The 17,677-nt window shown below is 51.9% G+C and overlaps 2 protein-coding genes across 8 annotated transcripts; one reads left to right on the top strand and one right to left on the bottom strand.

Moving 5' to 3' along the window:
* Nucleotides 1-219: 219 nt before the first annotated feature.
* On the bottom strand, nt 220-4,469 carry SLC39A1 (solute carrier family 39 member 1). Its single transcript, XM_001929505.5, has 4 exons — nt 4,413-4,469; nt 3,475-3,693; nt 3,165-3,295; nt 220-1,836 (listed from the first exon to the last, which is right to left on the bottom strand). Exons 2-4 carry the CDS (start codon nt 3,659-3,661, stop codon nt 1,180-1,182), a joined length of 975 nt encoding a protein of 324 aa, XP_001929540.1. The 5' UTR covers nt 3,662-3,693; nt 4,413-4,469; the 3' UTR covers nt 220-1,179.
* A 6,308-nt stretch (nt 4,470-10,777) lies between these two features.
* CREB3L4 (cAMP responsive element binding protein 3 like 4) lies at nt 10,778-17,424 on the top strand. 7 transcript variants are annotated; one of them, XM_005663346.4, is made up of 10 exons: nt 10,778-10,904; nt 11,656-11,833; nt 12,221-12,467; nt 12,666-12,787; nt 15,836-15,928; nt 16,061-16,167; nt 16,272-16,340; nt 16,429-16,513; nt 16,705-16,801; nt 16,948-17,424. In XM_005663346.4, exons 2-10 carry the CDS (start codon nt 11,660-11,662, stop codon nt 17,139-17,141), a joined length of 1,188 nt encoding a protein of 395 aa, XP_005663403.2. In that variant the 5' UTR covers nt 10,778-10,904; nt 11,656-11,659; the 3' UTR covers nt 17,142-17,424.
* Nucleotides 17,425-17,677: the final 253 nt, after the last annotated feature.

The raw sequence follows: 17,677 nt of genomic DNA, 5'->3' as shown, positions 1-17,677 counted from the left end.
GGGAAAGAGGGAGGAAAGGGAAGGGGTGGAGACAGGGAGGGAAGCAGGAAGAGACTAGAGGAAAAATTTGGTCATCTTCAGGGAAGGGGACTAGAGAGGGCTGAATGCAAACAGACCCGGGGTATCAAAACAGCTCTAAACATCTGGGACTCAGGCCCTCTCGGACTGGCAACGTGCCCACCCCTTCCCCCCCAAAATAAGTCAGACACTGTACACATGTATAGAAACATGTTTTATTTGGGTAATATATCCCAAAACAAGTCAGTTAGTAAAATAGATTCTAAAGAATATGGCCTATACACAGCCCCTCCTTCCCCAAAAATAACCCTGGGGGTGAGCCTTCCCCTCCCCCCTTGGGATCCTCTGGTATAAAAAATTTTTTGGCAGCTCAGTGTTTATCATCTGGGCATGGGGCACCACGTTCCTGTTCAGTATTCCTAGGGTGCAGCAGCGGTAGGGGGCGGTTGCTCTTCAAACTTTCCCCCCACCCCAAGTTGGCAAACATTTCTGCCCCACCCCGGGATCTGGGACCAAAACAAAGAGCAAGCAGGCCCCCTCCACTGAGGTGCTGGGCAGGGCTCAGTGCCATCACTGTGCTTTGAGAAAGAAGGAGGGGATTTATTTGGCACTTTAAAAATAGAGTGAGGGAGCAGGACTTGAGAAGCCAGAGAAGGTACCAAAACTGGCAGAAAGAGGCCATTTGGCACTAGTCTCCTGGGAGAAGGGACTGGGAAGATAGATACGAAAAGTAGGAAGGGTCCACTCCAAGTGACAGAGGGCTGAAATGGACTGGAACCAACAGGACTGCCTACTCTGGGCCTATGCCCTCTCTGTCCCTCTCCCACAGCAGCTGAGTGCCCACCTCCAGCCTCCCCAGTGGTAGCTTGTCCTCTGTGTAGTGTCTGACCCCTGATACTAGCACTCAATGTCTTCCCTAATACTATTGTCCCTTGATCATGTCTCTAGTGACTTGACCATCTTGTGTCCCCCTGAGCCTAGGAGCCAAGCTCTTGTCTGCCCACATCCTTCTTATTAACTGAATAATTCCAAAGGCTCCATCGCTACCTCCCAGAGGACTCTTTGGTCCTCAATATCTCCCTTCCTATTTCCCACACACTGGGGGAGGAGAGGAAGGTTAAGGGCACGTGAACCTAACCTCCCCTGCCCTCTTGGAGGCCCCTAGACTTGGATGAAGAGCAGGCCAGTGAGCAGAGCAAAGCCTGCTAGGAGCAGAATGACCTTGAGGATTCTCTGCTCAGAAGTGGCCAGCTCCTGGGGCAGGATTTCCAGGAAGGTGATATAGAGAAAGGTGCCAGCCGCCATGCCCTCCAGCACAGACTGGGCCAGCTGGTGCAGAGGCCCTGCTGACTCTGCCAGAGCTGCTCCCAGCCCAATGCCCAGAGGTGTCATGCATGAGAAGAGGATTCCACAGCCAGCCACCACTTGTGCTCGCAGGTGGCTCTGCAGCAGCCTCAGGGACAAGCTGACTGCCAGGATACCCTTGTGGAGAAGCAAAGCCAGGCACAACTCCATGGCCCGAGCCCGGTCTCGCTGCAGCCCCACCGCCAGCCCCTCGAACACGGAATGCAGGGCCAGGGAGAAGACCAGTACACAGGCCCGCAGGGCTGAGGGGGCTGCCAGGGCTCCACCTGCCTGTGGGACCCCTGATCCATCATGCCAGTGCTGCGGCCCACCATTCGTTGTTCCCAGCAGAGCCCTCATCTCCTCTCGAGGTGGTGGCCCCGACTGCTCCTTGTAAGCCAGAGTGATCTGCTCCATCACCAGGACCAGGAAGAAACCCATGGCCAGGATAAACTCTTGTAGAGGGAACTGGAGCTGTGGGCAGAGGGGGGCAGCATGGAGTTCAGAAGACAGGCCAAGAATGGGGAGGAAGAATCAGACGCAGATTCTAATGGACTCCCAGTTACACAGACCTGGAGTCCCACACAGACAGAGCCACTCTCTTACACATAGACCACAGTTTCTCAACTTTGATATTATTAACACTCAGGGAGTTCCCATCGTGGTTCAGTGGTTAACGAATCCGACTAGGAACCATGAGGATGCAGGTTCGATCTCTGGCCTTGCTCAGTGGGTTGAGGATCCGGCATTGCCGTGAGCTGTGTGTGGTGCAGGTCACAGACGCGGCTCTGATCTGGCGTTGCTGTGGATCTGGTGTAGGCCGGTGGCTACAGCTCCGATTCGACCCCGAGCCTGGGAACCTCCATTTGCCGTGGGAGTGGCCCTAGAAAAGGCAAAAAGACAAAAAACAAAAACCAAACCACTCAGTACTGAGTAATTCTGTCGTGGGGCTGTCTTGTGTACTGGAGGATGTTTAGCAGCATCCCCAGCTTCCACCCGTTAGATGCCAGTAGGAAGCCCTCCCTCCCTGAGTTAGGACACAGATGCCTCCAGATGTTGCCAGATGTTTTCTAAGGGGACGAAGGGGGGCGTGAGTGGGAGAAAGGGAGGGGTGGGCAAAACCACCCCCAGCTGAGAGTCACTGATGCAGATGGACACAGTGTCACATGTAGGCATACAAGCAAAAAGTCACACGTGGGCCTGCCTTTCCAAATGCTCACACACAGAGCCACCTGTTGTGGAAGGGACAGTCGGGCTTACACAGAGTCACGCAGAGACACAGGTCACTCAGTCACAGACATGCAGAGGTTTACATTCAATGTTACTTCCTCAGTTCCTCCAACTGTCTCAGTTTTTCCTATAAGACTTCCCTATGCCTTGGCCTTGATCTTCCTCGGACCATAGCCTTTTTGGTCCGCAGGGAATTGCCTCCTACCCTTCCCAAGCCTGTAGGGACCTCTATCTCCAACCCTTCAGGAAAGAGGTGAGGGCGAAAATGATTCTTGGAATGGTTTTAACTTCCTGACGGCTGCAATGAAGACACCTAGAGTAGGTCACACACCTGGTAAGGAGGCTCCTCACACTGTCTCAAAGGGTACACGGGGGTCACAGAGGGATAGGTGGAGAGAACCCCCAGAAAGAGTTATACTCTATAACTAAAAATCACAGCTCATGGGGTCACATGCCAAGAGCCTTCCACAGTCATGGAGTGACACACGCATAGATCCATACAAGCCACCTTTCCTAGAGGTATGACAGGACACCCACATATACAAGGTTGCATGCAGCTGACCAGGGCTCACCGTCACATGCAGGGCTGCTAGGGCCTCATCTATGGCAGCCAGGTAGTCAGGCAGCAGGTCCAGGAGACACGTGGCCAGAAAGACACCGCCCGCAAAGCAGCTTACTAGGCTCAGGGCTTTCTGGCGGGAGGCTGAGCAGGAGTGGAACACGTGGGGGGGGGGGGCAGTGAGCAGATGAACCCCGGTTAGGCTTCACTACCCCAACCCAAGCAACGGTCACCCTTGCTGTTCCCCCTTGGGTCACTTTCCTTAGCCCCAAAGCCTTCCCCATCCCAAACCTCCGTGGCAGCAGAGAAAAGCAGAAGGGTACCTGAGGCTTCAGGGTTAGCGCCAGTCCGGCGCAGCACGCAGATGGGCACCAGACTGCAGATGAGAGTGAGCACCAGCAGCAGTACCAGGGCCCCCAACTTCACCTCCAGGCCCACAGGCACTGGGGGCTCTGAGGCTGCTGCCTCGGGGCGCCACACCAGGAGCTCTGGCTCTCCCCAGGGCCCCATGGTGGCTGTGGTGGCTCCAACGACTCTCAGATCTAGGAAGACAGCGTGAGTGGGGGAGTGGTCACTACAGGAAAGATGGAGCCAAGGAAAGGGGAAGGCTGGTCAGCAGAAGGCAGCTTGCTCACCCTAGCCACTTTCTGACATTCCCTACCCATGTGACTCACCCTCTCCCGTCATGGGAATATTCCTCTTTCTACTCAGACGTTACACCTTTCAAAGGACTTAGGGACCCAGCGAGGGGGAAACTGAGGCATGAAGACTGTGTGGACATCTCATTACCCTGCCACCCCCAGCTCCTAAGAACTAGGGAGCTGGGGTCCTTTAAGCAAAGTAGAGGCCAGCCCCCGCCCCCTTCAGGAGAGAATAGGTGAAGGGAAGGGGCTTCGGGGAGAGATGTCACGCGTGGCTTCGTGGACCACCTGCACAAGGCGAGTTGGGGTACTGGGTCACTCTCCTGCTCCCACTTCCCCAGCGCCCACCCCAAGAAAGCAGAAGGCGACTGTTTCAGATCACAGGCTAGGACGTGGGAGCAGAGGATCAAAGAAGAGGGGCCCATAGGGGTCCCGGGACGGGCCGACCCGACCCAACAGCGGAGGGCGGTGTCTGGAAGTCCGGGCTCTGGGAGGCGGGGTCTGAGGCCGCCAGCGTCCCGGGAAGCTGAAGAAGGATGTGAGAACCGGGACTCCGGTTCCAGGCCCAAGGAGGCCTGGGTGGCCGACCCGGATCCCGCTCTCTGGGAGCCCGCACTCACCTCTCGAGGGTCTCACTACTAGGCATCCGCTCGGTTCCGGCCTCAAGTCGGGAATTCCCGCCCCCTCCTCATCGTTTTCCCCTCCCCCGCAGCCACCGCGTAGGGCGGCCAATGACGGCCCCAGGGGGGCGGGGCTCGACTGGAAGTGACGGGAGCTGGGAACAATCAGAGACCCGCGGCCGGAGCCGGGCCTCGGAGGGGACACGCCGAGGGTGGCGGAGAGCAAAGGAAAGGAATTCCGAGAGCACCTAGGGGCTAAGGGCCTGGGGCGCTGTAGTGGGGGTTTGATGGGTGGGGCTGGCCCATCGATCGAGAGTCTAAAAGAGGAAGCTAGAAACCTCGCTGCGAGGCTGGTTCTCCATACCCAGTCTTTGCCTTCCGAAGTCTTCCACCTCCAACACCACTGAGGATAATCTGCCCGGTCTAGAGCCAGAATCATTTTATCTCGCGTAGGAGATTCTAAGACCCCTTCTGTGCACCTCGGCGTCAAAGGAAAAGCATTCCCTTCTTGGGAGCGACCTCCTTGCTGACTTACCCCGCCAGCAGACAGGGCAGAACTGGGAAAGGGGAATAGCACAGTGAGGGTATTTCTTGAAAATCAACCCTTCTTAAACCACCATTGGCCAAAGCTGACTTCTCTGCAGCTGTGCAAAGACCCCTTCTAAGGATTGCTGAACCACCCCCACCCCCACCCCCAGCCCACCAGTGAGGAGCCTCTCTCATCACACTCTAGCCTATCGTCCTTACCGTGCTTCAAGGCCTCTGGCCAGGGTTCTCTCCAAACTTAATCTGGAATTGTCCAACTTCTGTCCCTTCAGCCCTGTTGGCCTCCTTTCTGCCTTCTGTTCCTTAAACGTTCTCTTCCAGGAGTTCCCGTCGTGGCGCAGTGGTTAACGAATTCGACTAGGAACCATGAGGTTGCGGGTTCGGTCCCTGCCCTTGCTCAGTGGGTTAATGATCCGGCGTTGCCATGAGCTGTGGTGTAGGTTGCAGACGCGGCTCGGATCCTGCGTTGCTGTGGCTCTGGCGTAGGCCAGTGGCTACAGCTCCAATTCAACCCCTAGCCTGGGAACCTCCATATGCCAAGCAAGCGGCCCAAAGAAATAGCAAAAAGACAAAAAAAAAAAAAAAAAAAAGAATTCTCTTCCAGTCTCCTGGGAGGGCAGAGGACAAAGGAGGAAAATAAAAGGGATCCAGTCTGTTCTTTTTTTTGCAAAGGTGAAAAGGCCCCACCTAAAGAACAGACAAAGGGAAGCCTCTGATAAGCCTCTGGAAATGGAGGGCAGCAACTTCCTTAAGAAAAGTCAGGAGTTCCCCTTTGGGCAGAAGTTTAAGGATCTGGTGTTGTCACTAGAGCTGCTGTGGCATGGATTCTATCCCTGGCCCAGAGAACTTCCAAATATGGCAGATTTAGCCCCCAAAAAGGGAGGGGGGTGGAACATGAGGACTTCCTGATGGAGCAGGTTAAAAGAAAAGAATCATCTAGGATTTTAAGATCAGGATGTAAGTAAAATGAAAGTCTCACCACTTAATAAAATTATCATTGGAAGTTTCTGTCGTGGCGTAGCAGAAACAATCCAACTAGTATCCATGAGGTTACGGGTTCGATCCCTGGCCTCACTCAGTGGGTTAAGGATCTGGCATTGCCATGAGCTGTGCTATAGGTCACAGACAAGGCTCAGATCCCAAGTTGCTATGGCTGTGGCGTAGGCCCGCAGCTACAGCTCTGATTCAACCCCTAGCCTGGGAACTTCCATTGGTGGTGGGTGAGGCCCTAAAAAGAAAATAAACAAATAAATATTAAAAAGTAAAAAAATTATCACTGCTGTCCCAGGTTCTTAACTAAAAGATGAAAATTACTATTAGAGGCAACTCCAGAGTACTCAAGTGAATATGCTGGTTTGTCGAAAATTATGCTTTCAAGATTACTGATAATTAGGTGTTCCCACTGTGGCACAGTGGGTTAAGAATGCAACTGCAGGAGTTCCCATCGTGGCGCAGTGGTTAACGAATCCAACTAGGAACCATGAGGTTGCAGGTTCGATCCCTGGCCTCGCTCAGTGCTCAGTGGGTTAAGGATCTGGTGTTGCCGTGACCTGTGGTGTAGGTTGCAGACGCAGCTTGGATCCCGCATTGCTGTGGCTCTGGCGTACGCTGGCGGCTACACCTCTGATTAGACCCCTAGGCTGGGAACCTCCACATGCAGCGGAAAACGGTCCTAGAAAAGGCAAAAAAGACAAAAAAAAAAAAAAAAAAGAATGCAACTGCAGTGGCTTGGGTCACTGCAGAGGTGAGTTTCCATTCCTGGCGGTGCAGTGGGTTAAGGGATCCAGCAGTGCTGCGTCTGTGGCATAGGTCATAATGGTGGCTCAGATCCAATCCCTGACCCAGGAACTTCCATATGCTACACTTCCATATCCACTACCTGGCTGGGGCGTTCTCAGATTTTCCCACTCTTGTTTTTCCTGAATCTTGCTCAAGTAGTGGAGAGACAAAGCAGGCTTCCTAGATCCATGCAGAGCTCTAAGGAAAGCAGAGCTGTCCTTGCTGAGATCTTTCCTAGCAAGAAAGGTTTCAAAGGGCTTCTTGCAGGCTGTGCGTGAAGAGAGACAATTAAGTGCAAGGTATATATAGTTATCCCTGGTTATCCATGAGGGATAGGTTCCAGGATCCCCCCTAGACACCAAAATCCTCAGATGTTCAAGTCCTTTAAATAAAATGTCATGGTACACAAAGTTCCCGTTGTGGCTCAGTGGTTAATGAACCCGACTAGTGTCCATGAGGACATGGGTTCCATCCCTGGCCCCACTCAGTGGGTTAAGGATCCAGCATTCCTGTGAGCTGGGGTGTAGGTCGCAGATGGGGCTCAGATCCTGAGCTGCTATAACTGTGGCATAGGCCTAGCAGCTACAGCTCCAATTCAGCCCCTAGCCTAGGAACCTCCATATGCCATGGGTGTGGCCCTAAAAAGACAAAAGACAAAAAGAAATGGCATAGTACAGTCAGCACTCTGTGTTTGCAGGTTGTGCATCCATGGATAGGGAGGGCTGATTGTACTCAGCTTCTGTTAATGTTAGAACTGGACAAAACCTCTGACATCATCTGATCATCTGCTAATCTTTTTTTTTTTTTTTTTTTTTGCTTTTTAGGGCTGCACTTGTGGCACATGGAGGTTCCCAGACTATGGGTCCAATAGGAGCTACATACAGCTGCTGGCCTACACCACAGCCACAGCAACTCCAGATCCTTAACCCCCTGAGTGAGGCCAGGGATCGAACCTGCAACCTCATGTTCCTAGTTGGATTAGTTTCTGCTGTGCCACAACGGGAACTCGCCATCTGCTAATCTAATTTCTCTCTTCCACCTGATTCATTAAGCTCCTAAGAGGGAAAAAGATCACACATCAAATTAAGGTGGAGCTAGGACTAGAACCCAAGAACCCAGGTATCCTGATTCCCAGCCTATGATTCCTTGTTAATAATCTTTTTTTCTTTTTTCTTTTTCTTTTTTTTTTTTTTGCTTGTTTAGGGCCACAGCCATGGCATATGGAGATTCTCAGGCTAGGGGTTGAATGGGGGCTGCAGCTGCTGGTCTACACCACAGCCACAGCAACTTGGGATCTGAGCTGCATCTTTGACCTACACCACAGCTCACAGCAATGACGGATCCTTAACCCACTGAGCAAGGCCAGGGATCAAACCTGTGTCCTCATGGATGTTTGTCAGATTCATTAACTGCTGAGCCACAACAGGAACTCCAATTTTTCTCTTTTTTTAAATGGTTGCACTCTTGGCATATGGAAGTTCCTGGGGCCAATTGAATCCGAGCCACAGCTGAGACTTATGATGGTTGTAGCAACTCAGGATCCTTTACCACACGGCGTAGGGCCGGGATCAAACCCATGTCTCCACAGCTGGATTCTTAGCCAACTGTGTGACAGTAGGAAGAACTCCTGAGATACCTATTTTTCTTTAATTAACAATAATCTTTTTTTGGGGGGGTGCTCCCATGGCATGCAGATGTTCCCAGGCCAGGGATTGAACCCACACCACACCAGTGACCCGAGCCAATGCAGGGACAACGCCAGATCCTCAACTCACTGCACCACAAGAGAACTCCCCACAATAATCTTTTAATGTTCTGACTACTGGTCTTTGCTCCAAAAACTCCTATATCCTGGCTCCTACCTTACCTCTTTGGTGCAGTTCCTCCAAGCTATCTCAGAAGCTGCCCTTTGGGCCTGAAGTCCTCATAAAGACTGCCAAATAAAACATAGTTGCGGAGTTCCCATCGTGGTGCAGTGGTTAACGAATCCGACTAGGAACCATGAGGTTGCGGGTTCGATCCCTGCCCTTGCTCAGTGGGTTAACGATCCGGTGTTGCCGTGAGCTGTGGTGTAGGTTGCAGACGCGGCTCGGATCCTGCGTTGCTGTGGCTCTGGCGTAGGCCAGTGGCTACAGCTCTGATTTGACCCCTAGCCGGGGAACCTCCATATGCCGCGGGAGCGGCCCAAGAAATAAGCAACAATAACAACAACAACAATAACAAAAAAGACAAAAGACAAAAAAAAAAAAAAAAAAAAAAAACATAGTTGCCAACTTTTAGGTTGTGCAATTTTTTTTTAAGTTGACAAGAGTAATCTTCTTTTTGGTCTTTTTAGGGCTAGACCCTTGGCATGTGAAAGCTCCCAGGCTAGGGATTGAATGGGAGCTGTAGCTGCTAGACCTAAGCCATAGCCACAGCAGCTCGGGATCCGAGCCCCATCTACGACCTACACCACAGCTCACAGCAAAGCTGAATCCTTAACCCACTGATGGAGGTCAGGGATTGAGCCTGAGTCATCATGGATACTAGTTGTATTTGTTATCACTGAGCCAGGACGGGAAGTATTTAATTTCTCTCTGCCAGCTGTGAGTTGCTATGAGAACTCAATAAATATTAGATCCTGTTCTTGTCTTTACCTCCAGCCCATTCAAATTATCATAGGAAAAATACCAGTTTGAATTCTGGATCTCTATCCCAAGTAGACGAAAAATCATACCTACACAGTATAACTCCATTATTTTAAGTTAATTCCAGAGTTTCTGCTGTGGCTCAGCAGTAACGAAGCCGACTAGTATCCATAAGACTCAGGTTCCATCCCTAGCCTCACTCAGTGGGTTAAGGATCTGGCATTTGCCATGAGCTGTGGCATAGGTTGCAGACACAGCTTGGATCCTGCATTGCTATAGCTGTGGTGTAGGCCTGCAGCTATGGTTCTTTATTTTCTTAATTTTTTTGGTCTTTTAGGGCCTCAACCACCGAATATGGTGGTTCCCAAGCTAGGGGTCCAATTGGAACTGTAGCCGCTGGCCTACGCCAGAGCCACAGCAAAGCGGAACCTCGCGAGTCTGCGACCTACACCACAGCTCAGAGCAACGCAGGATCCTTAACCCACTGAGCGAGGCCAGGATTCAAACCTGTGTCCTCACTGATGTTCGTAGTGTTCGCTAACCGCTGAGCCAGGATGGGAACTCCAGGCAGGAGTAGTTCTGATTCAACTCCTAGCCTGGGAACTTCCATGTGCCTGCAGGTGTGGCCCTAAAAAACCCCATCAAAAAAGGTTAATTCCTGGGGGTTCCCGCTATGGCCCAGAGGCTTTATCAGACTTGTCTCAGTAAGGGCACCCAGTAGATCCCGCTGGGCACAATGGGTTAAGAATCTGGAGGAGTCGCTGCCCCTGGCGGGCATAGGTTCGGAGGAACTCTGAAGCTCCCGCTGAGATTCATTGGATCCCTGGCCTGGGAACTTCCATATGCTGCAAGTGCAGCTGAAAAAGAAAAATAAAGTGAATTCCTGGGTCGTAAGCCTCTAGATCAAGGAAAATGTCCTGAGTGTTACCTCAATCTAATCATGTATCTCCCTCTCCTCACTAGTAAAATTAGTAAAACATCTCCTGCTCTGTCTACCTCAGAGCTGTTGTGGATTAAGCTAGGAACAGGGTTTATGAAAACATTATGCAGGGCACATTGCATATTGTTGTTGCTTATTATACGCAAAGAATAAGTCAAATTCCCAAACCAAATCCAAATGATTTCTTAATCTTTTGCAGTTTTCTAGACTCTTGTCCTTCAGTTAGTTAAGAGAGCTCCATGAGTGCGTCTATATAATTGCTATTCTTTATCAGTAGCAATGCACAGATTACGGACAACCGCGATTGCGCGACTTTGGGCCCGCTGAGTCAAAACTCTCACACTTAGGTCTACAGGTTATTTACTCCCAGTTTAGGGCTTTGGAGTCACGTGGCAAGTGAAACCAAACCAAGCCTCTGCCCCCATTCCGGTAACTCCTCCCGCCCCCGCTTTCCTACAGTTTGTCTTGGGGCTCATACTCCGCCCTTTGGTCCAGAGGAATCAAATCCCCGCCGGACAAATAAGCGCTTCGGCGGCATTGGCCTCACTCCCTCGCTGACTGCACATTCCGACCAGTTACCGGGGAGCCTATCTCGAGACGGTAATCCCATTGGCTCAATGCCCTGCCCCTCAAAACCCCTATGTCTTTGGCTTCCAATCAGATTCAACCTTGGGAAGAGCGCCACGGGGTGGGGGAGGGGTGACTCCGCAAATCTTAGGCAATCCTGTGGATTGTCTTCGCCGTGGTCTCCCTCCTAGAAAATTGACCACCAGAGGACAAACACTCAAACATCCTGTGCTCCAGTCACAGCCATCTCTATCCTTCCCTGAGGAGCTACCAAAAACCTCAGGAAGACTTGCTATCGCTAGGAGAAACTGAGGCAGAACGGGCAAGGCTGCTGTTTTCCTTAAGTCGGATTTGTGGACGCCCAGCCTCTTAACCTCCTACTCCCAGATACTGCGTCCCTATGGTGGCTCCTGGCTAGGTGCGACCCACTTTCCTAGTGTAAAGCTGGGGGCGGGGTTTGGCTAGGCAGGTCCAGGATGTGAGATCCTGGAAGAAAGAAAAGGTGTAGTGTTTGGGGCCGTCAACGGGCTAGGCTGGCCTGGCTGGGCTGGGCTCTTCGGAACAGGTAATACCCGGGGCAGAGAGGTGGCTGTTGCTCTAACCCGAGATCTCCGGGTGACAGGTGAGGGGGCTGCACAGGTGAGGAAGGGGAATAATGGAAGAGGGAGAGGAACCCAGAAACTGTGTGTGTGTGTCTGTGTGTGTGTGTGTGTGTCGGGGGTCGGGGGGGGGGGACCATCCTCCTCCTTCTGCAACTCAATCCACCCCACATGCTTCCCCGCAGAAGCATGGATTTCAGAACCCCTGACCTACTGGATGTGTGGCTGGAGCCCCCAGAAGATGTCTTCTCAACAGGATCCTTCCCCGAGCTGGGACTCCACTGTTCACCTCCAGAGGTCCCAGTGACTAGGCTACAAGAACAGGAGCTCCAAGGCTGGGAGTCCAGTGGGGGCCGTGGCTGTGTGAGTGTGATGATTGGAAGTGGGTATGAGTTGAGACAGAACTCTGTGATATAAAGTCCAAGAGGCTTTAGCCTTCACTCAGAGGTCCAAAGACAGAGCCCCTAAAATATTTATTTTTTTGCCCGTGCCCATGGCATGCAGAAGTTCCAAGCCAGGGATTTAACCCATGCAACAGTGGAGACCCAAACCACAGCTGCGACAAGGCTGGATCCTTAGCCTGCTGATCTGCCAGGGAACTCCAATAAAATAGACATGCGCTGTAACTATCCTAATATCCAAGGACAGAAGGAGCTGAAACTGAAGCATGAAGGATCATCTAGTTTTGACATCAGATAGGACTTCCAGAATTCTTTCCTCCTGTGTACATATGTACCCTCTTCTATGTAGGGTCTTCAAGAGAGTGAGCCTGAAGATCTCCTGAAGGTTTTCATTGATCCCAATGAAGTGTACTGCTCAGAAGCATCTCCTGGCAGTGACAGTGGACTCTCCGAGGATCCTGGTCATCCAGACAGTCCCCTTGCTCCCAAACCCCCCGGTTCCCCTGCCTTCTATGAGGTCGTCTATGAGGCGGGGGCCCTGGAGAAGATGCAGGGGGAAGCTGGGACAGCTGTAGAACTTATCTCCATCCAGCTAGGTCAGTGTTCTTTGTGGGAAGGGGACATTGGCCCTAACTGTAGGGTTAAGGGGTTTTCCCCAACCTGTTCCACTACCCAGGCCCTGTGGCCATCAGGGGGCTATCACACAGCCGTGGCCCCCACTGGACTCCCAGCCTTGCAGCTCCTGTTCTCGTAGCCTCCATCTCCTTTCTCCCAGCCTCCTATGTCTCCCTCAGATCAGTGGAACCCACCGTTTATGGTGCCTGATGCCTGCGTGGTCAGTGAGCTGCCTCCTGATGCTCATGCCCACATCCTGCCCGGAGCTGGTGCTGTAAACCCAGTGCCTCCTGTGGCCCTGGTGAGTCTTGGGGGTCAGCTGGATTCAGTTCTCCCTTGCTATACAGAACTGGGAAGTAGGGGATGAGGGAGGGGAAAACTGATGCTGGACACTGTCTTTATCTCAATTTTTGTGGCATCAGGCCTGAATACCGGGGGGACGTGGGCAACTTTTAAGAGCAGGAAAGGCCAAGAGAGACAGAAACTGCTGGGGGTGAAGTGATGATGCCTCAGTTAAAGAGTGGGTGGGGTGAGGGAATCTGGGGGTAGGGCTCAGGAGAAAGCCCCGACTTGTGTGCACTGTCTGCTCAGCCAGGGCCATTGTCTCAGCTTTGGGTCAGGATGTGGAAATGAGACAGGCCACCTGGGAGTTCAACTGGTTACTGGGTACGGGGTATAGAAGCAACTGAAACTTTTATTTATTTATTTATTTATTTTTACTGGAACAATGGTTCAGCAGGCACCACTGGCCGTAGTTAGAGGGTAGGGCAGTAATGCATCACATACCTTCTCTAAGGCTGGCTGGGCTGGTCTCTGCAGTGGGGACAAGGAGGGGGCCTTGCTCAGGCTACTGTTCCTTCCTTAATCCTGAAAAGAACTCCTTGTGTGCAAAAGACAGGGAAAAGGCTCTAGTCCCTCCTCCGCAAATCTGTGGTTGAAGTGGAGACCAGAAGCCAAGTCAAGCATCTGAGAATCTTGGGCTGAGGAACCTTAAACAGTCTGAGGCATCTGTCTACCTGCCTGTCTGTCTGCCTATCTATCTATCTATCTTTTTTTTTTTTTTTGGTCTTTTTAGGGCCGAATCCATAGCACATGGATGTTCCCAGGCTAGGGGTGGAATTGGAGTTGGAGCTGCTGGCCTACACCACAGCCACAGCAATGCCAGATCCGAGTCACGTCTGTGACCTACACCACAGTTCATGGTAATCCTGAATCCTTAACCCAGTGAGCAAGGCCAGGGGATAGATGCTTCGTCCTCATGGATGCTAGTAAGATTTGTCTCCCATGAGTCACGACAGGAACTCCCAGTCTGTGGCACCCACACTTAAGTGTGCATCGGAAATACTGGGGAGTTTGTGGTGGGTTTTGTTTTTTAAAATAAAACCCTCTAGGCCTCATTTTCAGAGATTTTCATTAGGCGGATTGAGAGCAACACCCCTCCAGTATTTCACTAAATAATTACAGAAGCAAGAAAATATCAGAAAAATGCACAGATAGAAGTGGTTTAGCTAAAAGCCAAAGAACATCTGGAGGCAAAAACAAAAGCAAATTCCTCCTAGGTCACAAAGTGAAGCACAAGGAGTTCCCTCACTGTGACGCGACCAGATTGGTGGCGTCTTGGCAGCGCTGGGACACAGGTTCAATTCCCTGCTAAGCACAGTGGGTTAAGGGTCTGGTATTTGCATAGCCACAGTGTAGACTGAAATTGTGGCTTGGATCTGATCCCTGGCCCAAGAACTCCATATGCCAAGGGGTGGTCACCAAAAAAAAAAAAAAAAGCTAAAAACAATGAAGCATAAATCTTTCAAAAAGTACCATTTGTTAGGAAAAGCAAGTCACTCAGTTGATGCGCTCAACGTGAACCAGACACCATCTCTTCTCTCCACATACTTTGATATGAGAAGTGGTTCAGACTGGCTGCCTTTGGGGAATTCTTTGAGAGAGGACAAAACTTCAGTCTGAAAAGCAGGGCTCAGACCCTAGGGGCGAACAGGCCTTTGTGGTTGAGAGATAACACTGCCAAACTGAAGTTAATGGCTGAAAGTGAACGTTTTCCTGCTGTTAAGATTAGTAAACTCATTTTAGCGAGTTACTCCACATTCTCTTCACATGCCCCTACTTTTTTTTTTTTTTTTTTTTGGTGCTTTTTCTTTTGGGGGCTCCACCTGTGGCATATGGAAGTTCCCAAGCTAGGGATCGAATCAGAGCTATAGCTGCTGGCCTATGCTTGCTGATGACCAGGCAAGACGAAGGCCACACCTACAACAGCCCCTTCGAATGTCCAGAATAAGTGTTGTTCCATCAAAGCTGAGCAGCAGCTAAGGGCAAGAAGAAAGCCACAGCATGGAGTTCCTGTTGTGGCTCAGTGGTTAACGAATCCGACTAGGAACGATGAGGTTGTGGGTTCGATCCCTGGCCTTGCTCAGCGGGTTAAGGATCCGGCGTTGCCGTGAGCTATGGTGTAGGTCACAGATGCAGCTCAGATCCTGCGTTGCTGTGGTTCTAGAGAGGGCCAGCGGCTACAGCTCCGATTAGATCCCCAGCCTGGGAACCTCATATGCTGCAGGTGAAACCCTAAAAAGACAAAAAAAGAAAAAAGAAAGCCACAGCAACCTGGGATCCGAGCCTTGTCCACGTCCTATAGCACAGCTCACAGCAATGCCAGATCCGTAACACACTGAGCGAGGCCAGGGATCAAACACACATCCTCATGAATCCCCGTCAGGTTTATTAACCAGTGAGCCATGATGGGAACTCCACTCCTATGTACTAGGACCTGAACAGGTCCGCTCTAGCTTGGTCAGAGGACGAGGGCCCTATGTCTGTGGGCAAAGAATATGACAATACCTCCTCCCTCCCTTGTCCACTCTTAGAAGTCCCTCTGAGGCTTGATCCAGAGTCTGTTTGAATTAAATCCCTGCCCCTCACCTCATTTCATGGTTTGTTATTCCTCCGTGCCATTAAGAAACACCCTCCAGGAGTTCCTGTCGTGGCGCAGTGGTTAACGAATCCAACTAGGAACCATGAGGTTGTGGGTTTGGTCCCTGCCCTTGCTCAGTGGGTTAAGGATCCGGCGTTGCCGTGAGCTGTGGTGTAGGTTGCAGATGCAGCTCGGATCCTGCGTTGCTGTGGCTTTGGCATAGACTGGCAGCTACAGTTCCGATTAGACCCCTAGCCTGGGAACCTCCATATGCCACGGGAGTGGCCCAAGAAATAGCAAAAAGACAAAAAAAAAAAGAAAAAAGAAAAAAAAGAAACACCCTCCAGGAGGCCTGCAAGGGGAACGGCCTAAGAATTGCAAAGGGGATGACCCTCTCTCCATTCTCATCTTCTCTTGTCCCTCCACCAGCTGCCCTGCCAAGCCTTGTTCCTGACAGATGAGGAGAAACGTCTGCTGGGACAGGAAGGGGTCTCCCTGCCCTCTCACCTGCCCCTCACCAAGGTAACAGGCTTCCCCAAAGGGTATCCCAATCCAGCAGCACTGTCATGGCCCCCGAGAAGCCAGGAGAGCAGAGGGAGAGTTGGGGAGTTGAGGGAGGTTATGGGCCCTGTTCTGATACACCCTGGGCCCCAGGCAGAAGAGAGGGTCCTCAAGAAAGTCAGGAGGAAAATCCGCAACAAGCAGTCAGCGCAGGACAGCCGGCGGCGAAAGAAAGAGTACATTGATGGACTAGAGAGCAGGTATGTTTCTGGCTTCCACCTCTGGGCCCCCTTCCTCACCAAGCAGACAAGGTCAGGGACTCACATGACTACAGAGCCTTGTGCGACCTGTCCATACTCCCTAGGGTGGCTGCCTGTTCTGCACAGAACCAGGAACTACAGAAGAAAGTTCAGGAGCTGGAGAGGCACAACCTGTGAGTGAGAACAGCGCGCAGCCCGTCGGGACGCCATTCACGGGCCCTGCTTCCTGGGAGATCTAACCCTCCACTCCCCGCTTCCCAGCTCCCTGGTGACTCAGCTCCGCCAGCTGCAGATGCTTATTGTTCAAACGTCCAACAAAGCTGCCCAGACGAGCACTTGTGTTCTGGTACCTGTAGTCTGTTTGCCATTCCGCCACCCCGTCCCTCCGTCTGCTGCCACGTTCCCATCCCGAGAGCCCCGCTTCCCAGCCGTACCTGTCTTCCCATCCCGATGACTCCAGCTGCCCCCAGTCACTCTGCCCTCTGCTCCCTTCCTTTATTGTCACCACGGCCCAAGTGTCCTCTTGCTTCTTCCCAGATCCTTCTTTTCTCTTTGGCTCTCATCATCCTGCCCAGTTTCAGCCCCTTTCAGGACCTGCCCGAAGCTGGGCCTGAGGACTACCAGCCTCGAGGAGGTGAGAGGCGAGGGCAGGAAGGGGACACTGTTTTCCAGGGTAGCTGAGAAGTGGGAGGGAGGGAGGAGGTCCTGTTCTGTCTAGGATCCCTCCCGCCCCCAGTCACAGGGGCACTAAACTACTGCCCTTTTTCCTTCATCCCACAGTGATTTCTAGAAATATCCTGACTCACAAGGACACGACAGGAAATCTGGAGAACCCAGTGGTAGAGTCCAGATTGGAAGGGCCACTGGGGGTCAAGGGTAGAAATGGCTCCACAAGGACACTGCTTGAGAAGATGGGGGGAAGGGCAGGCCCCAGCAGGCACATCAGAACTGTGCTGCACGCTGATGAGATGTGAGCTGTCACACTTCCTGGCCCACTTCCCAATCATAACAAGGAATCCAGGGCTCCAATATGCTTCTGCTTCCCCCTAGGATTCCTGCTCAGGGATCTTTGGCCTCAGGGGACTGAGTCACATCAGGATGTCCTAGATGTCTGTACCCTGTGGCTCAGTCTGCCTATGGAGGGGGGGCACCTCAAATACTTTTGTTGCGTGTCAGTGATTTTATTTCTTCTTTGGGGATGGGGTGAAAGAAAATATTTGTTTTGGCTGAGAAATAAACTTTTTTGCTGCAGTTGTATCCTGGCAGTTTCAGAGCAAGCAGTGGAAGAGGGGGAGGACAGGTACTTGGCAAACTGGAACTTAGAGTTGCCACCCGCTTTCTCTCTCTCTACCCCCATGACTTCCCGGCCCAAATCAAACTACAATGTGGAGGAGTTCCTGTCGTGGATCAGCGGTAACACACTTTTCTAGCATCCATGAGGACGTGGGTTGAAGATCCAGCATTGCCGTGAGCTATGGTGTAGGTCTCAGACACAGCTTGGATCCCATGT

The sequence above is a fragment of the Sus scrofa genome, chromosome 4 (assembly GCF_054392235.1).
Source record: "Sus scrofa isolate SSC_HxYL_T2T_F1_AM1 chromosome 4, Sscrofa_HxYL_maternal_Yorkshire_Landrace_v2.0, whole genome shotgun sequence".
NCBI classification, from domain to species: domain Eukaryota; kingdom Metazoa; phylum Chordata; class Mammalia; order Artiodactyla; family Suidae; genus Sus; species Sus scrofa.
Note: the sequence above shows the minus strand (reverse complement) of the source record. Positions and strands in the feature narration are given on the sequence as shown.